Raw genomic sequence first — 23,329 nt, 5'->3', positions numbered from 1 at the left:
TAATGAACAGACTGAAAGAACGGAACAGACTATGCACAAGAGGAGGGGTACCAACCTCTCCCCGCCCCCCACACCGGGAAATGTGGAGAAGGCTGAAGGATCAAAGGTCAGGCAATCAATAATAACATTAACAAAATTAACTGTAGAACAGGGGACCAGGGCAGTGGCGGTGCCCTGGCAGGTGGGAAGCAGGCACAGTGATGAGCCGGCTGAGGCTGTGGGATCATTTATTGGGGCTGTGTCCAGCCAGGCGGCAGCGCCCGCCTGGGCCCGAGCCCAGCGCCCCCGTGAGGCGCGGGGGTGGGGGAGGGGAGAAAGTGCGGGAGGATCCGCTGCCCCAGGGCTCCGCCCAGGTTCTGTCTGGGTCCTTGCAGCAGTGCCGTACTCAGGTGAGCGAGGTGTCATCGTCGCTGCCCTCGCCGCCAGCGCCGCCCACGCGCTCCTCCCGGCTCTCGGCCACCGCGCTCTCGTCGATGTTCTCCAGCGAGTCCGCATGCTGCACAGACAGCTCCGACAGCGCCAGGCTCGGCAACGGGCTCTGCTCCGGGTGCAGCCACGGCTTGAAGTGAGGCCGATGCTTCTGCTTCCACTCCGGGTACTTGACGCACGCCTTGTACATCTTCTTCATGGCCTGCGGGCGGCCGACCCACCCCTCGGCGTCAGGGGGTGGCCAGGGGCGGACGAGGTCTCCCCCATGCCCCTCCAGCGCCCTCCAGCGGCTCAGCCGCAATATCCTGCCTCTGGCTCCAGTTTCATAACTCCGCCCTTCGGCCCTAACCCCGCCCCCAAGCCCCAGTCTCCGTCTCTGACTCCACTCCCTCATCCCAGAGTCCTCTCCCCGGCCTCCCTACCCCACAAAGTCCCAAGGCCACTCACCTTGGGAGCCAGGAACTGAGAAGATTTATTCACCACCCACTTGGGTAAGGAGCCTACGAGGGCAAGGAGAGGGTAGTGAGAAGGGAGGAAGCGGCCTCAGGGACCCAGCTCCCACCATACACACACCCCAGTCCCCTCCCTCTGCCCCTCCATGGGAAGCCGGGTATGTGAGGGAAGTCCTACCAGACTTCATCCTCACTCCTTCCTTCCACCTCAGACCTCAGGCTCAACTCCATTCCCCCTTGTCCCTCTGCCGAGCCCCAAAAGACTGTGTGGAAGGAAACCACAAGGTCCTAGGTAACCACAGGCTACACATGGGTTGAAATTCTGACCCACCAAGCCCTGGCCTGCTGCCTCCCTCTACTCACACTGACATCCCTTCTCATAGCTGACCCCTCTAGCTGAAGCCCTGATGCTCAGCCCCTCCTCTGCGTGCCCTTCCGAGCCCCGCCCCCTGCCCCCCACCATCCCAGACTGCATAGGCCTCTAGCTGAACACCCCCTCCTGGCCTGACCTGGAATCCACAGCCCGGTTCTCAACCCTGTCTCATTCCTAAGTGTCGGCTCCGCCTCTGACACCCAACACACTCAATGAGGTGCCAGGAGCCCTGGGTCTGGGACCCTGTGCCCTTGGGGGTTTGGAGCATTCCCAGGCAAAGATGCTCAAGGCTTACCCATCCTCTAGTCATTCATTCACTCACTCACTTGCTCACTCCACATTCACTGTGACATCCCTCCTCTCCGGGCTAGCCCTGGGGACCCAGAAAGGAACTCACTGTCAGGGGGGGCCCAACAGTGTGCCAAGTGTTATGGAGAGGGGAATGGGCCCACAGAGCAGGGGGCCAGTGACTGGGGACCAGTGACTTCCCTGGGTAGCAGGGATAAGGGAGGTGACTTCTGCAGCAGCCCTCGAGGGACAAGTAGGGGAGGGGAGGTGTATCTAGGCTACAGGAAAGGGCTGCCTAGACAGGGAGGGGTGAAGGTATGAGGTGTGAGGAGGGACCAGGGAACCTGGGTAGGGGCTTAGACTTTACTCTGAGGGCAATGGAGAGTCACAGCAGAATTTGAAGCAGATGAGAGCCATGAGGAAATAAGTAGTTTAGAAAAATTTCTCTGGGAGCTGGTATAGACAGACAAGGTGGCTGCGCATGGAGAGAAACGGCAGATTCAGGAGCTATTTAGGAGGTAGAATCAACAAGAATCAGTGACCGGATTTGGGAGCTAAGCAAGAGAGAGTGGCCCCAGATGACCACAGGTTCTTGGTAGGAAGGCAGAGACTTAGGAGAAGGGGCAGGTCAGGAAGAAAGATGGTGAGTCCACTGTTGGACACGGTGAGTCTCGGGGGCCTAGAAGACATCCTGAGGGAGATGTCCAGAGGGCCAACGGCCACAGGGATCTGGATCTCAGCAGAGAGACATGTGGTCAGCTGCCACTGAAGCCATGGGAGTGGCTTAGCCCTCCCAAGGGAGAGAGGACTGAGGTCTGGACAAGCCAGGCCTCCAGGACAGGGAGAGGATGGGCGCCAGCAGGGCAGAGTGGGAGCAGCCAGTGAGCAGGGAGCAAGTCAGAGCACGGGGATGTCTGAGCCCAGGAAGAGAGCTCCAGGCTTCCTCAGTACAGCCGTGGCTACCACCATGGCCCATTCTTTTCCAAGCATGTAAAGTCTCAAACCTTGGTTCAAACAAGGCTTTGGATGAAGCTGCCCCAAAGTACAAAACAGCTCCTAACAGATGCCCTTCTGAATCCCTAAGTAGATCAAGCCCCATCCCCTGTGGTATAGGGAAGGATCCCATAATAGGCTGCCAGGGCCAAGCCCTCACCTTTGGGGTCCACCTGGGCCAGGTAGGTGATGACGCAGCTCTTGGGCCCCGTGCTCTGGATGAGGTAGCCGGTCTGGATGGACACAGCTCGGACCAAGTCTTTCCGAGGTGGGTATTTCTGGGGATGGAAGGTACAGGGAGGTAAGACTCAGGGTGGGGGCAAAGGGGATGTCTTTGGGAGTACACACACACACACACACACACACACAGTTCACATCCCCTGGTGTCTATTCCAGGTGGGGCCTGATTCCAGGTGAAGAGAAAGGGAAGACTCAGACTAGGTCATCCTGCCCCTCTTGAGGCTTTCCCTGCTCCCCTCGGGAAGGCCACCAGTGTGGGGTCAGGGCGCATGAGCACACACAGCACCCAGAGACTCACACACTCACCCTTGCCCAGGCCAGCCACACCTGCCTGTCATTCCTGCCCAGGGAAAGCAAGGCGGCCCAGCCTCGGCGGGGCCAGAGGACCCTGCCTCTTACCCCTTTCTCCCCCCTTTCCTGGCCAGCCCCATCCCAGAGCCCAACCAGCCAAAGTCAACCCATCCCACCCCCTCACCACAGAGATGGCTGCACTGCCCTCTTCTGATCTGCTTGAGATCCCCAGGGAGCTCTCCTCACTGTACAGGAAGGACACTAAGGGCCCAAGGGCCCCATGCCTTCCAAAGTCCCAGGGAAGTCATGGTGGCAGCCATGGCCCAGCCTTGCCTGGCACCTTCCCCTGCCCACTAGGCAGGGAAGGCAGGTTGACTCACGGGATGTTTGACTGAGTAGTTCATAATGATGTAGTCAGTGCCCATGGGGAGCCAGGAGCGGAGGGTGATGACATCACGGTTCTTCAGGGGCTTGGGACACCTCCCTGTGGAGGGCAAGGGACAGTTCAGCCAGACCACAGGCCTGCCTGCCTGTAAGGCACAGTATGACAGAGGCCAGAGATGCAGGGATGCCTAATTAACTGTCAGCTACCCTGATCCAAACAGGTACCCCCCTTCCAGACCACAGTCCGGTAGCTGGAACCAGGGAAGAAACAGAGAACCGTGTCCTACGGTCTCTAGCCATCCCTGCTTCTCACAGCCTCACACAGCCCTTACCTTGCTGGCCTGGCCTGTTTGTCTAGGTGAGCGCGAGTATATGGGGAAAACAGAATGACCGTGAGTGTGTGTGTGAAAATGTGTGTCTGTGACCATGTGGCATGTAGCTGTGAGTTGTGTTCATAACTGTGTACGTGTGTAGGTATGTGTGAGTGTATATACATGAATATGTCAGTGTATATATGTTTGTGAGTGTATGCGTGTGTGCCCAAGTGTCTAGGAGTAGATAGAGACGTCAGGGAGGGCAGCCCTACGTCCCAGCACTCAGGTCTCTGAGCAGCCTGGCCAGGGGAGTGAGTACAGGAGGGAGGGTGGGAGGAGGCTCGGTGGGAGGCCTGACCGGAGGCCAGGGGGCTGGGATCAGGGCGCTGTGCCTGCTCACAAGAGTAATAGCCCACGTCAGCATTGACCGTCAAGCGGGCGATGTCGAAAGTCTCAATGACGTTGCTGTCCCATTTCTTTCGGTACTCAATGTCGTGTAGGACATCGTAGAGTGTCTCAGCTGGCACGTCGCGGCACTCCATCCGGCACTGCAGACAGACATATGGGTTGTCAGGGTCACGTAGGGCTCAGAGCCCTGGCCAGGGGACCGGAAGGCAGACAAGCAGAGTGGGGAGGAGGAGGAGAAGGACAGGGAGGAACAGGGGCCTCTGAAGCCAGCATGGATTCACTTTTTGCCACAAGCCCTTCCAGCTCCCCTAGAAGCCACCTGTGCCAGGAGACAGACAGCCCCTGAACCTTGTATCCAGAACCCATCTCCCTCAGCTCAGCCCAGTCTCCTCCAGTGGCCTTGCCAGTCAGACCTTCCCGGCTCCCACACACTGAATCTGTGTCTGTGCCCTCCCATACCCTGGTGAGCTGTTCATGGTCAGAGGCTCCCAGCTGGTTCATCATGGAGCCTCGTATGGGTACATGTTAAATGAAATGAAAGGATAAATGAAAAAACAAAGGCCCAAATGGATGCTTTCTTTCCTTCCTGGTACTTATCACCAGGCCATATCACCTATCCTACTTTTTGTATTTTTTTTTCATTCAACAAACATCTTTGGATTTCTTACTATTTATTAGCCTTGCCCTGCAAGAGCTTTCCAACTAAGGAAGAAAGCAGCTGAGCACACCTTGTTTTATTTAACCCTCCCAACAACTCTGCCAGACAAGAAATCCAAGGAGGAACTTGAGGCTCAAAGAGGTTAAGTAACTTGCCCAAGGTCACCTAGCTGGTAAGTAGCAGAGCTGGGATTTAACCCAGATCACATGTCTGGAAAGCAAGTAAAAACACAACCAGGTTTCCCTAGATTTTTCACCCAGCAAGATGGAACTCAGTCAATGTCCTTGTTTGATTTTTTATCACCCAAGGGCCCAACCCCAAGATCAAGTTCCCCTCAACAAATGGACAAGTTTTCTTGTGTAGTTTAAAAAGGTGTCCCAGAGCAGACATTCAGACAGTGCCAAGGGCACCCACACGTACCACTTTCTACTCACAAGGGGATACGTGAGGGAAGGGTCACATTGCCTTCCCCCTCAACCCGGGACAGGCCTTGGCAACACAGTGGTGATGGGGATGCCACAGGAGGGACACACCAACACCAGTTGGGTATTCTAGGCACCAATAACTCATCAAGCCCTGGATATAACTTCAGTTTACAGAAAATACAGAGGACAGAAGAACAAGCTAGGTGACACCACATGAGAATACAACCAGACCAAGCCAGATGGTAAGACATTCTGCAGGGCTACTCACCCGGTCACTTCTACAGGTCAAAGTCATGATGAAGAGACTGGGCTACACTGAGGCACTTATAGGATACAACCACCATATGTAAATTGTGACCCTGGATTGCATATTGATTTGGACAAAACAGCTATAAAGGACATTTTTGGGACAACTAGAGAAATGTGAATGTAGTCTGAGTATTAGATACACTGAAAATATGTACAAAACAACATGGTGGAGATTGCTGCCTAAAAAAAGCAGGTTACACAATGGAATGCACAGTATAATCTCATTTGGGGAAGAAAAGTATGCATAGAAAAAGCTGAGGAAACACAATTACTAAAGATATTAACAGTGGCAATCTCTAAATGATAAGAATGTGACAATTTATTTTCATTTCACTTATCTGTATTTCCAATTTTCTTTTCTTTTTCTTTTTTTTTTTTTGAGACAGAGTCTCGCTCTGTTGCCCGGGCTAGAGTGCCGTGGCATCAGCCTAGCTCACAGCAACCTCAGACTCCTGGGCTCAAGTGATCCTCCTGCCTCAGCCTCCCGAGTAGCTGGGACTACAGGCATGCGCCACCATGCCCGGCTAATTTTTTCTATATATATTTTTAGTTCGCCAGATAATTTCTTTCTATTTTTAGTAGAGACGGGGTCTCACTCTTGCTCAGGCTGGTCTCGAACTCCTGACCTCGAGCAATCCACCCGCCTTGGCCTCCCGGAGTGCTAGGATTACAGGCGTGAGCCACCGTGCCCGGCCTGTATTTCCAATTTTCTTAAGTGTGTAGTACTGCTTCTACAATAATGAAAAATTTTTTAAAACGTCCCCCAGAAACACTGAGAGGTGCGCTCACCATATGCAGGTACTGTACTAAATGCTTTACACACGTTGCCTCATTGTATTCTTACAGCAGTGCTCTGAGGTGTTAACCCCATTTTAGAAATAAGAAAACCAAAGTTCAAGGACAGACTCCAGCCTGCAAAGACTGTGTGACCCTGAACAATTCACCCTCCCTCTCTGCCCCATTTGCTTTTCTGATTCATGAGGGGTATGACTAGATCCAATCACTTAACTGGCAGCCCCGGGTTCCAGCCCAGTACTGAGCCCAGAAGAGTCGGACATGAATCTGAGGCCTGAGAAGCTTCCAGTGGAGGGAAGAGTCCTGGTTGGAAATGGGCGGGTGTCCTAAAGTGCCCAGTGGGGGCAAAGAGGAGGAGATGAGCTCCTTGGGGTGGGGAGGGGATCAGGCTTCATGGAGGATCTTAGAAGGAGGTAGGTGTTTGCCAAGTGGCCCTGGCAGAGAGAGCAGCCAGCCAAGGCGCAGAAGCAGGCAAGAGTATGTGGCCTGTGGGCAGCTGAATGAGTTCCATCTGGCCCGAGTCTCCATGGTGCGGTGTAGCCTGGTACTCAAAAGGTCCCTGGTTCCAGGTCTTCTTGGAGAAATGGGTGATTCCAGGGCTGGGTCAGAGGAAGGACAGCCTGGAACATCATATTGTGCCAGAAAGTACTCAAAGAATGATAGAGACCTTGTCCAGTGGACGCCGGAGCCAACTCGAAGGATTCCCACTGGTAGAGCGACCAACTCATCAAGGTTCACCCAGAAGTTTCCTAGTTTTACCACTGAAAGTCTTGCGTCCTCGGAAACCCCTCAGTCCCAGGCAAATTGGGACAGTTCATCACCCTACTACCAACTAAATCTGGGACAAGCTGTGTATTAAAGTAAGTAATGACAGAAAAAGATTATATTCTATTGCATAAAATAGGAAATCAGAATATATAGGTATGAATAAACAAATAAACAGAATGTTTGATGAGGAATGGAGGATTTACATAGTTTCAAAGTAACTTCCCATCAAATGCTTATTAATTACAAAGAGAAAATGAGTAACTTCATAGTAGAGCAGCCTGGCAGACACCACCTTACTCAAGTGATCAAAGTGAATATCATTAGTAATAGGACAGATTATGACCAGGTGTTGCCTGATAGGATGCAGTAAAAAGCATACAGGCATCACTTACGTGCTATCTCTGCCAAAGATGCATGACATAAATCTAATCATAAGGAAACATCAGACAAATCCAACATGAAGGTTTGTCTCATTTTACAAAATAATTGGCCTATAAGTGTCAGGATCCTGAAAGTCAAGGAAAGACTGTACCAGACTGAAGGAGACTAATGAGACGTGAGTAAGTGAACAAAGTGACGGGAGGGAAGCAGTGGTGGGAAGGGGGTGGAAGAAGACAGCAGAGGCCGGGTCCAGCACCATCGCTAGCATCCGCACAACCTCCCACCGAGCAGCCACATGGAGGTCCAGGTGCTGCTCCGGGCATTCAGCACATGCTCACTCTTCACCCCAAACTCACAGCGTGGGCGCTGTTATCATTCCTGTGCTGCAAAATAGAAAACTAAAGCTCAGGAGACTAAGCAAATTGCCCAGATCATACAGCAGTAAGCAGCAGAGCAGGGACTGAAAACTGGATCTGCCTGTACTCTTCACCATCAAGGAACACTCAAGTGTGGCTTCAGAGGAAACCAGAATTCCTCTAAATCTAAGGAAGCTGGTTTGGCTTTGCAAGTCCTCAAACATGTTATCCTGGACAGCAAGTGTATGGCAGGGGCAGCAACAACAAGACTCTGCTTGGTAAGTTAGAATCCAACCTGGGACTGCCAGGCCCAGGTCCCCCAGGCCTGGCTGCACCTGCAGGTGGATGCACTGGGATGGGGCTGACACTGCCCATCCTCCTTCCAGAGACTCCCAGATCGGGGCTGTTGTGGCTCCACAGCGCAAAGCCCACCTCTGAGACAGTGGGCGGTGGGCGGAGCATGGAGAGCCACAAGACAGACCAGGTGCCCCGTCCAGTGTAAACTCTGCAGAGCACTTTAAGATAAAGAGGGAAACCGAAGCTTTCCCAGGCTGGTGGCAGACTCTTGTGGAGGAAGGCCAGCAGCAAGGCCCCTGCCCAGAGGGTGAGAACCCTGGCTGTGGCAGTGGAGGAGAGGAAACTGAGGCAGGCCAGTGGCCGGGTCAGGCAAGTGTCCACAGGTGTCCCCAGCCTGGCCTGGCTCTTGCCCTTTCCACAGCCCCCAGGAGGCAGCACTGACGCCAGTGGGGGAAATTACATCCAGCTTTGTTCCCGGGCTTTGTTCCTTCCAAGACTACAAAGGAAGGTGGTGGCCACACCCCGCCACACCCCACAAGGTGTAATTCTAAGAGGCTTTGGGAGGGACAGGTGGCGGGGTAGGGCTGAGTCACTGGCGAACACCTGGTGGGCAGGCCTATGACAGGAACCTACAGCCACTGGGCCGTCGGCGAGTCAGTCATCTCGGCTGGTCATCCGGCTGGTCCCCCAGAGCTCCCCCTGGAAACCAGAACTGATGGGGGGTTGCTCTGCCAAGGAGCCACGCTGGGCTTCAAAGCCTCAAAGTGTGACAGCAGGGAGCCTACATCAGCCATTTTACAGCTCCAAAAACTGAGGCCAGGAGGGAACAAGTGATGCCAGAGAAACCACAGGCTGTGTCCCGGGTACTCCGCTCTCTCCAAACCCTATCAAGTTCTTGAGGTGGAGAACTGGCATTGCCCAGAACCCCTGGGACCAGCACTGCCCTCTCAGCACCCCAAGTCCCCCAGAGCCACAGTCAGAAGGGACTGGGCAAGCAAGGAAACCCGTCGGGGAAGACTCGTGCAGGCTCTGGGCTGGCAATCCTGGCTTCCAATCTCAGGTCTTCCCCTTGGGCATGAGACTAAACTCTTAGGAGCTTTTGTTTCCTCCTATGAAAAATGGAAATAATAATAGTATCTATCTCATGGGGATGTTGTGATTAAATGAGATGATGCATGTTTTATGCCCAGCATATGGTAAATACTCAAAAAATAGTAGCTGTTACTACTCCAGCAACCTTCCACAAGTTGCCATGCACCCTTCCACGCGTCCAGGGCTGGGCTGCATTTACACATAGCTCCTAATATTTTGTGCCCTGGGCACCTCTGTTGCCTGAGCCTGGTCCCCACCCTGCCCTTCCATTCTCCCATTCACCACTTTCTGAAGCCTGCCCTGTGCAACGGGGCAGTGGGGAACCGGAGGGGAACCAGACCTGGGCCCTGCCCCAAAGATGCCCTGCCAAGTAGAGTGGTAAGGGACAGGGACACAAAGTTGCAAGACAGAATGAACAGGGCTAAGAGTGGGACGCAGAGCAACTGCAGAGGCCAAGGGAGACTGAGCCCAAAAGGATAAGGTCCTGAGCCACTGAAGGGCAGGGCAGAGCACTGCAGCCTGGAGGCTTAAACAAATAAGTACAGAGCAGGGTCCGAGGCCCAGGCTGTCTCACTCTACGCTCACCTCTCTCCCACTCCCTTGCCCTGTGTGCTCTGGGATGCCTTGCCAGCGCTCAGCATGAGAAGGCGGAATCTCTACTGGAGGGAGGGGTCTCAGTATCTCCCAGGACCCAGGGCGATGGCTGACCTGAGATGGGGATGGAAGTCAGGTCCCCTCCATAGGGCTGTGTCCTGGCCTTGAGAGCCAAAAGCCCAGGCAGTTACGAGTAAACAGACACACAGGCAGGTCGACCCAAAGCTAGCCCTCCCTCCAAGACCGCACATAGCAGGGCTCTGGTATCCTTGCCCATGGGACCTATGGGGCACACAGATTATCCCAAAGTCCTAGGAACCCAGGAAATGATCTCAATCACTACTCTTCAGGTTACCACTGGGGAAACTGAGGCCCCGGGAAGGGTAAGGGGTTCATTTGGGCTCTGAAATGTCCCACATGCTGTGATAACTTCTCAACACATTGCATTTCAGCAGGCAGTTTTGTAAAGTGAATAACTGTTAAGCAAAAATCACCCATTCCCAACAGAACCATATTCAAATAAGAGGAAGAGCTCCTGATTGGGGTGGGGCACAAAGTATCAAATCAAAAACAGCCCAACCTCAATAACCATCACCATGTGCTCCAAATCACTAACCAAGTCATGAACCTGCTAAGGAGACAGAAGCACCTGAACCAGGGACTCCACAAGGGCTAAAATTTAGGTCAAACCACCTCTGCCAGCTGCCAGGGGCTGCACCCTTGCAGACATCGCCACTTACCCTCCCAACACCCCAGTGGGAATTATTGCCCCCATTTTACAGATGCTGAAACTGAGGCCCAGAGAGGTAAAATGCTTGGCCAAAGCCACGCAGCTAAGAGCAGTAGGTCAGAGAACCAGAGCCCAGGTATGACTGACTCCAAAGTGGCAGGACTTTCTGCTACCTTCATCAAGGGGCAGGACTGGCCCAGCTAAAACAAAACACACCGGCAACGGGAGGATGTCTTACTTCTTAATAGTTGGTGGTTGTGCCGCAGCGCTCACTGGACTCAGACGGGCCTGCTGACCAGGGAGGTGGAGCTTACATGTTCTTCCTCTGAACAAAGTTTCTAAATCAAGCTCCAGATGTTCTGAAACCCAGTGCTGGGGCTCTGTACCTGGAAGCCCCCTCTGAGAATCCTTCGGCCATTGCACGGCCGCCCCATAGACCCTGAGGGGCTCCACAGGCTCAGTTCGCACAGCAGCTCTGGGCCGTCTGCGTCAGACAGGCCTCTGCTTTGCGCTGCGTGGCCCTGGCTTGGGCAAAGGACTGGAGCTCTGAGCCCCAGTATCTTCATCTGCAGAGCAGGGGTAATCTTCCCCTCAGAGCAGAGCTGTGAGGATTAACTGAGATTTGTACACAATGCCCTGGGCAGCAGCCGCCCTTCCTCCAGCCCCAGGCCCCGGCAACTTTCTCTGACTTCTCAGGCCCTGCCCAAGGGAGCACCTTCCTGCTAATCCCCAAAGGATAGGACACACAGGGACAACAAGAAACAAAGTTTAGAAAAAAAAGTGCCAAGATCCCTCCACAAGGTGGGTGCACAGGGCGAGGATGGGCGGCCCTCTCACAACAGGGCCCTGCACAGATCCACTCCTCCACCCTCGCCACGTGGGATCAGGAGGAGGCTCTGAGAGAGGGAGAGACTGGCCCCGAGGCACACAGCAGGTCAGAGGCTCCCCGCTTCTCCTCCCAGGGCCCTCCCCCCTCCCCCTCCCAAAGGCCCCAGGGGCCAGCATTGCTCTGGGTTTCTGGGGCCCCAAGGATGCAGACCCCCAAGACCCTTTCCCTTATCCACCCCTGCAAAAAAATCCCCAAAGCTGCTCCAGGGCACTGACATGAGGGATAGGGGAAGAGAGGGCAGAAGAGGGGCCTGTCTGATCAGTCCTGCCATGAGAGGTGCTGAGGCAGTTCCTGCTCCAGGTCTGCCCAGAATGCTTTCCCAGGACTTCCCCTCACTGGCTCCTTTCCTATCATGTCTTCAGACGTCAGCCTGGCTGTCCCCGTCCAGGTAGCCTGCCCTGTCCCACACCCCAGCACCTCCCTCATGGGCACACACTGGAGTGCGCTAATTTGCCTGCAGTGCTGTGGCCCTTGTGCATCTCGGCGTCCCCTGTGCCTGCACAGGGCCTGGCAGACAGCAAGTGCTCAGTAAGGAGCTGCTGTCTGGACAGAGGGAGGGACAGGGGAGCCAACAAAGGGGCTGTGCCTGGGTGAGTTTCTCTGACTTTCGGAATGCTGTGGCCTTGGCCCGTGGCCCTCAGTGGTCTGTGTAACTCAGAAGGAAATGTGGTCAGGAAAACCCCCGGACTCTTGTAAATCTCTATGAAACTTGAGGACAATTAATAGTTCTGCCATCATCCTCTTAAAAAGGAGTAAAGGGGTGGAAGCTGTCAAAAATATCAAGAGACAGTTTCAGGGGAGATTCTGAGACTTGCTTTAAGATCTTTAACAGGTCTGACAGTCAAAGAAAAGTCAATTTAAATTGTACTGAGATACCAATTTATACTCAGTGACTTAGCAAAAATATATAAAATACCCACGGCTCATGAGGATGTGGTAAAACCATTACACAGTTAGTGGCAGTAAAAACTGGTTCCACTATTCTGGAAAGCAATTTGGCAAATATTTCAAAAATCATAAAAATGTGTCTTTCTTTTCTTACTCTGTTGCCCTGGCTAGAGTGCCATGGCGTCAGCCTAGCTCACAGCAACCTCAAACTCCTGGGCTCAAGCGATCCTCCTGCCTCAGCCTCCCAAGTAGCTGGGACTACGTGTGTGCACCACCAGGGCCAGCTAATTTTTTTTTTTTTTTTTTGTAACGATGAGGTCTCACTAAGTTGCCCAGGCTGGTTTTGAACTCCAGGCCTCAAGTGATCCTCCCACCTCGGACCCTCAAAGGGCTGAGATTGCAAGCATGAGCCACTGCTCCATGTCTTTCAATTCATTTCCCAGAACCCCAAGACTAGAAATTTATACTCAGGAAAAAATACAAAATAAAAAGTTCTATTATAATGTTCATGAATATATTATTGCATTTGTAATTAGCAAATTATGTTGGAGAACAATCTGGAACAGCACCAACAGCAGGCCTGGTTGGTTAAGAAAGACATGTCACCCTAATGGTTACTGCACAGCCACTGAGAGTTGAGGGGTCCCCTGGGCAGGGCCAGTGGCTGAGCCAGGTCTGCACCCTCGGAACCCAGAGCAAGCCTGGCAGTGAGCAGCTGCCAGAAGAGTTTGTGAATAAATAATTCTGTAGCAATATGAGAAAATTCTACAGATGCAATGTTAAATGAACAAAGCAGGTACAAACTAGTACCCGTGCCATGGTTTAAACTGCGTATCAATTATCTACACCTCTAAGTGAGAGCTGGAAGGAACCAAGGCTTTGGGTGGTTTTTTTATTTATTTTTCATTTTTCAATTCTTGTTACTGGTGCTACAATATAGCTTACACAATATATAAAAACCACACTTTTCTTTCCCCCCAATTAAAAGTGTTGTGCATAACCCCGAAGTCCTTGCTCTCTGGACCTGAAAGCCTGGACCCAGCTGAGCTGGGGCTCGCGGCCTCCCGCGCAGATGCTGAGTTAATGTGGAAATGCCCCGTGTCGTCTGGCTGGGCTTACGCACCCCTGGGCTCCACCCAAGGCTGGGAGGGACTCGAGCTGGGGGTAGTGAGCACAGGCAATGACAGGGACAGAGGGAAGCCAGAGATGCACGTGCAGAGAGGAGCTCCTAAGCTGAGCCCTGAAGGATGACCCGGAGAGCAGATGGCATCCAGATGACAAGGACAGGGAAGAAAGTCCTGGCAGGGGTGATGGCACCAGTCTGGGAACTAGAAATGGCCTGGAGTGGCTGGGGGAAGGAGAGGGCTCATGCAGTGCCACGAAGTGACCGAGTGAACAAGGGTGGAGGTGGGAAACGGCACTCTCCCTTGGGTGCCTCAAACCGTTCGTTTATCCAGCCATTCATTCAGCAAATGTTAATGGTGTGCCAGCTCTGTGCCAGGCCCCAGAATTACCTATTTCCATCCTTTCAATTATCTAGGAGGGAAGATCATGCCTCCTGGTAGAAGGTGGCTCAGAAAAGTGAAGTGGAGGAACCACCCTGGAACCTGGTGTGATCCAAAGTCCATTCCTGAGACTGCTCCCTGTTCATTAATCAGGCTCTGTGCTATGTAGGACTCGAGGAATTCCAGGTGGGCTGGTGCCTGGCCAGATGAGGACTGCCCCTGAGGGGTCTATCCTAGGGATTGGAGCTTTCGGGGGGTGTGGAGTGGGGAGGGGTGTTGGGGCTGGCTGGGCTGGGGTTGGGGAGCAGGAAAGGCAGGGAGAGTACATGCGGCATGAGCCCAACACAAGGTCTCTTTCCCCCATCTTTGGGCTTGGTATTCCCCCAGGGAAAATGACAATCCCTGTGGCCCTCTCCTCTGAAGCAGAAGGCATCTGGCAGCAGCTACCTCCAACCCATCTTCTCCCAAAATTGTACCTGCCCGCCCCTCCCACCCCCCGCCACCCCTCCAAGCCTGTGGTGGGGAATGAGGTGCTGTCGTGCCCCCTCGTGGGAGCTCCCTGCGCAGACCAAGCCGAGACCTCTCTGCCGCTCTCTATCCAGGATGAGTGACTCATCCCTGCTCTGACGCCCTCCCCCTCCTCTAGTCTCTAGCAGCTGCCCTGCACCCCCCACCCCAGGCTCCAGAGCGGCAGGCCCCAGCCCTGCAGCAGTCTTGCTGGACATCTCAGGGGCTGACCTGCTCTGCAGCTCTGCACAGCCGCCCTGGGGGAGCAGGGGGCAGACTGAGCAGGGAGAGCTGAGAAAGAGAGGCAGAGCGCGGCTGGCCAGAAGAAAAGGGAGGCAGTACCGGTGAGATAAGGCAGGGGCCAGGACTGACACACAGCCGTCAAGACAGACAAAAGACAAACAGGAAAAACACCTCCCAGGGCTTCAAAGACCACCTCGAAGCTCCCCAGTGAAACTCCAGACTGCATCTTCAACTGCCTCCTGGGCATCACCCCCTGGACAGCCCTCGGGCTCTCACATTCGCCATGGCCAGTGCGGTCACAGTATCTTCCCCGGGTGCCCACTCCCCCTGCCTCCTGTGCCTGGAACCTGGGCATGGTTCTGACTTGCCTCTGTGCTCCCACGCTCTCCCCGCAGCCAACTCTGCCCCTTGGATTCTACTCAGCCATGACCTTCCTGGCAGCCCCCTTCACCAACCCAGGCAGCCTCACCATCCCACAGCCACAGCCTCTTCTCTGGTCTCCTGGCTCCCAGGCCCATCTGTCCCCTGTAGCCAGGGAGGTTCCTAAAACCCAGAGCTAATGATGGCAATGGCCAGCTTGAAAGCCTCTGCTGTCTGTCTGTCTCTCTCTGCCTTCAGGGTAAAATCCAAACCCCAAAAATGTCCTCCCCACCCTGGCTCCACCTCTACACTTTCTCACCCTCAGCCCTGCACCCCTGCCCCTGGGGAGCCCACCTCACTGAGGGACTCACCAAGACCTCAGCTTGGTGCCTGACTCCTGCTGGGCCCCCAAGCCCCACCCAAATACCACTTCCTGGGGAAGCCCCCTCACCTTCCCCCCACAATGCTGCCACACACTGGCCCCTCAGCCTGAGTATAAATCTCCGTCCCAGCACTTCCCACAAAGGGCTGTCGCTGTCTCATCTGTCTCCCCACTAGGCCTTGAGTCTCCTGAGGGCAGGGTCTCGGTCTGATCCATCTCCAGGCCCCTAGCACCAGCACAGTGGCTGGCAGAAGAGGGGGTGGGAGGCATGAGAAGAGGTTTGTTGAATGAATAAATAACTGGACAGGAAAAAAAAATGGATAAAAAGAGACAAGTAGAGTTGTTGATTAAGGACAGAGGCAGTAACCACTGAGGGAGAGGGGAACAGAGATGTGGTAAAAGATGCGCCCCAAAGGGGAGACCTCAAGACCCAGAGATAGGCCCAGAGGCGAGGACAGGAGGCTTCACAAGGGGAAAACCACAGCAGAGCCAGGGCTGAGCCAGGGGGTGAGAGCTGCCAGGAGACATAACTGGATCAGAGACAACTCTGCTTCTGCAGTGAGGGGGTGTGACTCACACACACAGAGTAACGCCAGACACAGAAACACACACAGTCTCACACTCAGGGGCACAGACACAACTGTAGGCACACGCACATACATTCGACACACATTTACTGCCCCTTGTCAGTGCCTGCTCCAGGCCTGTCACCTGGGCAGGAAGCGGGGAGACAGAGAAGGACTGTGAGGGGCTCACACTCCACGCAACTGAGGGCCGTATCACACACACCGTCTCCCACAATCCAGCTCCACACACAAGGGCCCAGACATAATCCTCAACCCCATCACGTTATTCTGGCCTCCTAACACCCAACCATCGCCTGGTGTCTTAGTTGTTTGCTTCTGTTCTGCTTGTCACTCCCTCAGAATATAAATCCCCTGACAGCAGGGTCTGATCTGTGTGGTTGGCCACTGATTTCCTGGATAGAACACAATACTTGGCATGTAGTATGTGCTCAGTAAATGTGTTGAACGAACGAGTGAATGAATGAATGGTGAAGACATACAAGGGAACTCCACCCTCTCGGGCTGTCGGGCCTCCGCTTCAAGACTCATCTCCTCCCTGGCCCAGCACCAGGTCCCAAGCAATCTGGAAGAGTCTGAAGACAGAGAGGGAGTCCAGGAGACGGTGGAGGGGATCCCAGGGAACCAGGAGCAGTTGGGGGTTGAGGCTTGTAACCCAAAGGCAGAGATTAAATGGCTCGGGCACCACAAGGAGACCGGAGGTGGTAGTTCCCCTACCTCCCATGGGGTGGGGGAGGTAGTAAATATGTACAGACACTGTTCATCGGCCCCGCGACACAGGAGCCCAGAGACACATCAGCGTGGCAAGTCCCTGCCTTTATACTAAAGCTCCAGCTGCCCGGTGCCACCTGCCCCAGGCTCTCTGTAATGACAGGTGAGAGAAGTCGGCTTTGGCATTGGACCCTCCACTTCTCATGTTTCTGAGGGGCCCCAGAGCATCAAGGCCAGCACAAGAGAGGCACCACGAGGGGTGGAGACACCTCAAGCCTGGCACCTGGTCTAAGCTGCTTTCCCCTCACCTGTTGCCAGAGCATGATCACCTGCCCAGGTCAGGGCAAAGGGGAGTGGTTCAGGGCTGGAACAGGGTTTCTACTCCCATCTATCCTCGGTGGCAACCTGCCGCCCAGGCCAGCGGCCACCAGCTCCTCAGGAACAAGCTGGAGCAGCCCAGCCAAGGCCCCAGGGCCCTGCAGAGGTCATGGCGCCCACAGCTCTGGCTCCAGGCGGCCCAGCCAGGCGTGGAGACGCAGGGAAAGAAAAAAAACCCATCTGTCTCCAGGACTCCCTCCTTTCTCTCATCTCCTGAAACTTTAAAGACTCTCGGCTGGAAACTGAGCTGGGGCTCGTTAAAGTTTAAAAGACAGAGGCTGGGGAGCTGGGTGTGGCAGGCACAAAGCCAGCCTGGGCTGAGGGCTCCTTGAGTCCCAGCGGGGACACAGACTAAAGGCACCCCTCCACTCCACTCCCACTCATTAGGAGTTCCTCGGCCTGCCGAGGGCAGGCACCAAGGGGGCTGTACTTCCATGCCATCTTGCACCCGGCCACACTTCCCAGGTTGCACACTGCAAAGAGATATGCTCTAACCACCATGTCCCATCCATTATCCTTCCTAAATCCCTCTGGATTTGATCCCTTGCTCCATTCCCCACAACACCTTCAGTGTAGGGCTTCAGCACCTCTGCCCAAACACAACAGCAGCACCCTCTTACCAGCCCTTGCCTAGAACCCTCCCCTGGCCAGAGGCCTTAGTCTAGCTCTCTAACCACCTCCAGCCCCTTGAGTTCCAAGCCCATACTGACCCATCACCTACAATTCTCCAAGGCACTACCCTGTTACCTGCCTCCGGGCCTCATTCCTCTGTATGGAATGCTTCTGATGCTATCAAGCTTGAACTCCTCCTTCTCCACCCAATTCCAAAGGGATCACCTGAGAATTCCTCCTCTGTGAAGCCTTTCCTGACCCCCACGGCTGATTCAGATGCCCTCTCTGGGTTTCCTCAGCTCCTTGTGATAAGTATCTGTCTCAGCACCCAACTGGGAGCCCCTTTCCAACAGGGCTTGAGTTTGACTGTCCTCTCTACCCCGAGTGCAGGGCCAGGCAGAGGAAGCTATCAGTGGATGTTCACAGAATGAATGAAGAGTCCAAAGACAGGCAGGACGGCACTACTATCCACATACAACAGAGGAGGAAGCTGAAGCCTAGGCGGGGCACCCTGCCCAGAGCCACATAGCCAGGACTCTGGCTCCTGTGCTCTGTCTTCTACATCCTCAACACAACCCAGGCACCTCGCCCAGAAGACTTCCCTAACACCTCCAGCCACCTCTGACCCGTCCCTTCTCTGAGCTCCCTGACCCCGACGTCCAGACACTGACTACCTGGGGTCGTACTCACTGGGAGCCTGTTCCCTGAGGCCAGCTCTGGAGCTACTTCTTCCAGCTGTCCCCGTGTCAAGTCAGAGCTAGAGCCAGCCAGGCCTGGGCCTAACCCTGGATGCAGAGTGCCCGTGTAGGGACCTTTCTGATGGCACAGACCAGCAAGGCCTTAGCCATCGCCCCTACTCTGTACCCGGCAGTGCAGCCTTCCCCAGCCTGGCCTAAGGTTAGGACGGCCTCTACAAACCACCTGCCCAGCAGCTTCCCATAAAGACGGGCAAAATGAGCCCCGGAGGGGGCAGAGGCCAAGCCAGAACCTTACAGTCCAGGGCCCTAAAACCAGATTAATTCCACCCCTGCCACCACAGACAAGAAGACTGACCCACAAAGATGAAGTGACCCCTAAGGTCACATAGCAAGGACTGGCTCTTGCCCAGCTGGGTCCCCTCCAGGGTGCCCTCTAACAGTGACACAGCACAGGGACACCCAAGGGCCTAATAGTGCTAAGAACCAGGTCCAAGGGAGTGGGGGGATCTCAGCCTTGGCGAACCAAGGGCCTGGGTTCTGATCAGCCATTTCCAGCTGTTTCCAGCTGTTTGGCCTTGTGCAAGTAATTCCCTGCCCTGAGCCTGTTTCCACAGCTGCCTGATGGGGTTAATGAGACCTACCCCATGGGGCAATAGTGAAGACTCAGTGAGGAGACGTAAAGAAAGCACCTGGCCCATCCCTGCCCCACTTCCCCATGACCCCTTGAGTCCCAGAGACTGTTAAGAGAGAGAACGGCCCTTGGAGATCCCTGAGCTGTCCCTCATGTCACAGCGGGAGAATGGGTGCTGAGGGCGGCAGACTAGAGCACAGGCTTGGGAGCTTGGAACCCAGGGGCCTGTGGTGTGGGGGCAGGTGGACAGTGAGACAGGGCTGGGAGGGCCACCGGAGCTTCCTCCAAAGGGGAGGGGAGGAGTTGGGGGACAGGAAGTAAGAAGAGACAGGTCACCGCTGACCAGCTTCCTGTGGCCAGAGGAGCTTCAGGTTCTCAGCCACACTCCCCAAGAGATCACCCACACCTGCTCTAGCAACAAGCCCCTCGAGGGCCCTGCCCACACAGCCCACTCCTGTTGCAGGCCCAGGCTCTCACAGGCCTCACTCCTGCCCCCGGGCTGCCTGTGCAGTAGGCAGGAGGTCACCAGGAATTGCCTGTCCTCTCTCCACTAGAGTCTGGAAACCTCTGAGGAAGAGTCCAGGTCTCCTCTGCTGTCCCTCATGCAGCAGATGTCAGGAGAACCGGAGCACAGGAGCACTCGGGGCAGGGCAGGGCTGGGCAGGGGCTCTGCTGTCTGTCCGTCTGCTCCTCACCTCTTATCTCTTCCCATGGCCCCAGCCCAGGTGCTGAGTTCAGTGGCTCTTGGAGCCAAGAGGGCTCAATGGCACAGATGTCCAAGCAGCCCAGAGAGAGGCAGGGATGTGCCCAAGGTCACACACACAGCAAGAAAACACCACAGCCAGGACTGGACCCCATCTGGCCCTGGTGGAATGACAGACAGAACCTCCTGGTCTGTCTCACACCACTGCGGATGCTGTGGGGAAGCCTGGGCACTGGGAGACCTGGGTTCAGACTCCGAGCTGCCGTATGCCTTGTACCCAGGATCCATGTTCAGCATCTGCCTCTGGGGCAGGACTGAGCTCTCAGGAGGTGGTGTCTGCCTCTCTCCAGGACCTGGAGCACAGCGCAGGCCTGGGGCCAGCCTAGGCTGGAGGCCAGGAGGGAGGGAGGAGGGAGAGGGTGAAGGGGGCCTTCCACAGCCCCTTCCCTTTGGTCTGGCTCCGACTGCTGGGCCCAGAGCCATGGTGGCTTCCAGGGACCTCTGGACACAGGGGAAGGGGGAAGGGAGATGAAGAGGAGGAAATCAATCAGGTAGACCAGATAGGTGGAGCCCCACCTCCACTCTGGGATCAGGCACACGGGGCATGTCCAGCAGCCAGCTGGCTTTCCCTGCTCTGGGGACAGGCCCAGAACAGGCTGGGGCAGGAGCGAGGACAGGGGAAGGGGGCAGAAGCTGAACAAACACCTGCAGCTGAGCCCTAGCCCCCTGGAGTGACCCAATCATCCCTGGGGACTCTGGCTTCAGACCTGCTGTGTGACCTTGACAAGCCACGCCCCTTTGTGGGTCTTGGCTCTCTCATCAAACAAGAATGGGATGATGAGAACACCCTGTCCCTCAGTCCTTCAAAGAGTTATTGATGGGGTTAAAGGCCACCATGTAGACTAACAATATGAGCCTGCACAGAGAGGGGCAGGGGCTCTGGAGCCAGGCTGACCTGAGTTCCTCTCCTGCTGTGGCTGCTACATGACCTTAGGCAAATGACATTACCTCTCTCGCCTCAGTTTCTTTGTCTGTAACACAGAGACATCCTACTACTGTCCAAGACTGGCCTGAGGGTAAATGAGATGATGGAGAGAAATGCTTGGCTCAGAGCAGGGGCTCTTATTATCAGAAATGGGAGTAGCTGCATGGAACCTGGGCGTCCTGGAATCTTGGGGCGGGAAGCTCAGAGGCCTCTGCACATGTCCTGGAGCTCCATCAGGAGTGGGGGGCTGGCCCCATGGAATGCCCATAACCAAGGTCCCAGCCTCCTCCCTAGGCCTGGGCTCTGCTCACGTCCTGACCCCACCCTCTCTCCATTGTGGGGATCAGAGCCGAGGGGCAGCATGGGGAGAAAAGTAAGACAGAAGGGCTAGGCTGGGAGGCTGGAGATCTGGGTTCTGGGACCAGCTCTGCTGGGACTTGGCTGTGGGACCCTGGGCAGGTCCCTGCCTTTCTCTGGGCCTCAGTACTCTCACCTGCACCCCAGGGGTGGGGGGCAGTGTAATGAAACAGCGATTGTGAAGGGCTCTTTGGCATCCCAACCTCTGCTCAGTCTGAGAGGGAAGGAAGGTCAGGGTCCTGGCTGCCAGGGAAGGTGTATGCCCTGCCAAGAAGCCTACATTGCCCCAGTTTTCCAAGTCCCTGTCATCCCCAAGAAAGGCCACCTGACAAGTCTGATCTGGCCATGAGTAGTCTGTTGTGGCAGGCTGGCCCCCAGACTCAGACCTGCCAACTCCTAGTCCTGGGCTAGGCTGGGTTTATTCATTAACCAAGCCAGATGGAGGAGGCAGCTCCGCCCTGTTGACACAGAGGGTGGGAGTATTGGCCTCAGTTCAGACCTCCTTCCCCCTCCCTCCTGGAGAGCCAGCTCTGTGGGGAAACTACACTTCCCACCTCCAACTGCTCATTGCCAGCCTCAAGCCTTTCCCAGGTCACAGTCAGGCTCTCTGAAACTACCTTGCTCGCTTTTCAATTTGTTCCTTTGTTCCTTCCTTCCTCCTTCCTTCAGCCAACATCCCTGCTCTGTCTGTGTTGGATGCTGGGGACCAAAGGAGGAAAGGACCTGCCCCTGCCCTCAAGGGGTACCAAGCTGAGACATACCAGCTGCCCACCCCTTTCCCTGCTCCTCAGGCTCGGACATGGGTCAGGGTCCTCAGGCCTGGGCAGAGAATCCCAGAGAGGGAGACACACATGGAAACCGTCAGATGGCCAGGGTGCAGTAGAGACACCGAGGGGAGAAGAGAAGGCAAAAAGGGAGAGCCAGAAAATCATGTATGGACAGATGGACAAAGCTGTAAGTGATTACGGCAAAGTGAGGCAGAGAAGCACAGGGTCAGAGGGGACAGGTCAGCTACTTCAGGCCCTGATGTGTGGCCAAGATGCCCAAGCTGAGTCTGAGACCAGATCCCAGGCAGGAAGGGGAGAGTGGGTCTTTGAGTCCAGTGTCCTGGCCCCTGCAACAGGAATGTTCCAGTAGAAGGGAGAAGTCAAGGGAAAGGGAGGTGAAGGGCACAGCCTACTGCCAGGAGCCCCGTAAAGGGAGACCTACCCACCCCGGAAACATGGCACTCACAGCAACGCCAGATGCATTGGGAGCAGCTACTGAGGCCCCTAGACTAGAGTCTTCACCAGCCTCTGGCCCATCTAGTGCCCTGGGGGAGGTGGGTTCATGGTGGGTTCATCCCAAACCCGCAGCCTTCCCTGCGCAAAGAGAGGAGAATCACAGGGTGGTGGGGAGTGGGGGAGATGGCTGTGAGGGGCTGATGTGCCTGCAACTGCCCTCTGCACTCGCTTCCCTTGACCCCAGGCCCCCCTCCCCTAGCCCATAGCCTTCAGGATGTGCCAGCCACAAACCTGAGACCCTGCAGGAGACTGGGAGCAGCCAGGGAAGGAAGGGAAGGAGCAGAGCATCAGGCAGGAAGGAGTCAGTCCTCATACCCCAGGGTGCAGAGTTGGAACGGAGACCCAGCTCAGGCTGAGAGAACCAGGAATCAGGGAGAGAAGGGCCCAATCTCCTGCCTGGGATCAGGTGAAGGCTTCATGGGCAGAAGGGTCCCTGAGGGAGGCCACTCTCCTAGATGGGCCTGGCAGCAGCCCACCTCCCTGTGGCAGGCAGAAACCTGGGTTCCCAGCGAGTGAGCCAGAGTGAGTCACACCCCCCTCTCCAGGCCTCTGTTGGCCCATCTGTGTGATGCGGGCTTGGCCCAGCGGGCTGTGCCTCCTCCTGGTTCCTGGCAGGAGACTCTTTCTGGGCCCAGGTGCACAACCAGGTGTCTGTGGCCCAGAGAGAGGACCAGAAGGCTCCTGTGAGAGGCAGTAACGGTGCAATGGAAGCTGCAGGTGTAGCAGGGCAGCCCTACCTTGATCTTGTGCAGTGCCCGATCCATCTCCACAGCCTGCACCCACACAGACACGCCAGCCTTGCTGTAGGTCAGGTTCCAGCCCACCTCGGCCTCACACTCTGACCGGAAGCTGCGGAAGTCCTGGTCGTCGGGCACCTGGACACTCTCACGGCCCAGGACTGGCCTAGGCCCCTGGGGCTCCGTTGAGGCCGCTGGCTTCTCCATGGGAGGGGTGGGGAGGCCCAGGGCCCTGGTCCTAGTCCCGCTCTCCTGGGTCCTTCGCGGAGGCTCTGACAACGTCAACGCGGTTGCAGATG

General features: G+C 55.4%; 1 protein-coding gene across 1 annotated transcript; it reads right to left on the bottom strand.

Moving 5' to 3' along the window:
- Positions 1–210: 210 nt before the first annotated feature.
- On the bottom strand, positions 211–23,329 carry STARD10 (StAR related lipid transfer domain containing 10). Its single transcript, XM_069471016.1, has 6 exons — positions 23,031–23,329; positions 4,165–4,312; positions 3,447–3,550; positions 2,696–2,813; positions 877–929; positions 211–631 (listed from the first exon to the last, which is right to left on the bottom strand). Exons 1-6 carry the CDS (start codon positions 23,235–23,237, stop codon positions 386–388), a joined length of 876 nt encoding a protein of 291 aa, XP_069327117.1. The 5' UTR covers positions 23,238–23,329; the 3' UTR covers positions 211–385.

Source organism: Eulemur rufifrons, chromosome 6, assembly GCF_041146395.1.
Source record: "Eulemur rufifrons isolate Redbay chromosome 6, OSU_ERuf_1, whole genome shotgun sequence".
NCBI lineage: Eukaryota > Metazoa > Chordata > Mammalia > Primates > Lemuridae > Eulemur > Eulemur rufifrons.
This window is presented reverse-complemented; position numbering and strand designations above follow the sequence as displayed.

Excerpts from the sequence above, each read along its gene's own strand:
- STARD10 (XM_069471016.1), bottom strand. The coding sequence starts at position 23,237 with ATGGAGAAGCCAGCGGCCTCAACGGAGCCCCAGGGGCCTAGGCCAGTC. Across the intron at positions 3,551-4,164 it reads TGACGTGGGCTATTACTCTT|GGAGGTGTCCCAAGCCCCTG; the intron begins GTGAGCAGGCAC and ends TGCCCTCCACAG. Across the intron at positions 632-876 it reads CTCAGTTCCTGGCTCCCAAG|GCCATGAAGAAGATGTACAA; the intron begins GTGAGTGGCCTT and ends GGCCGCCCGCAG.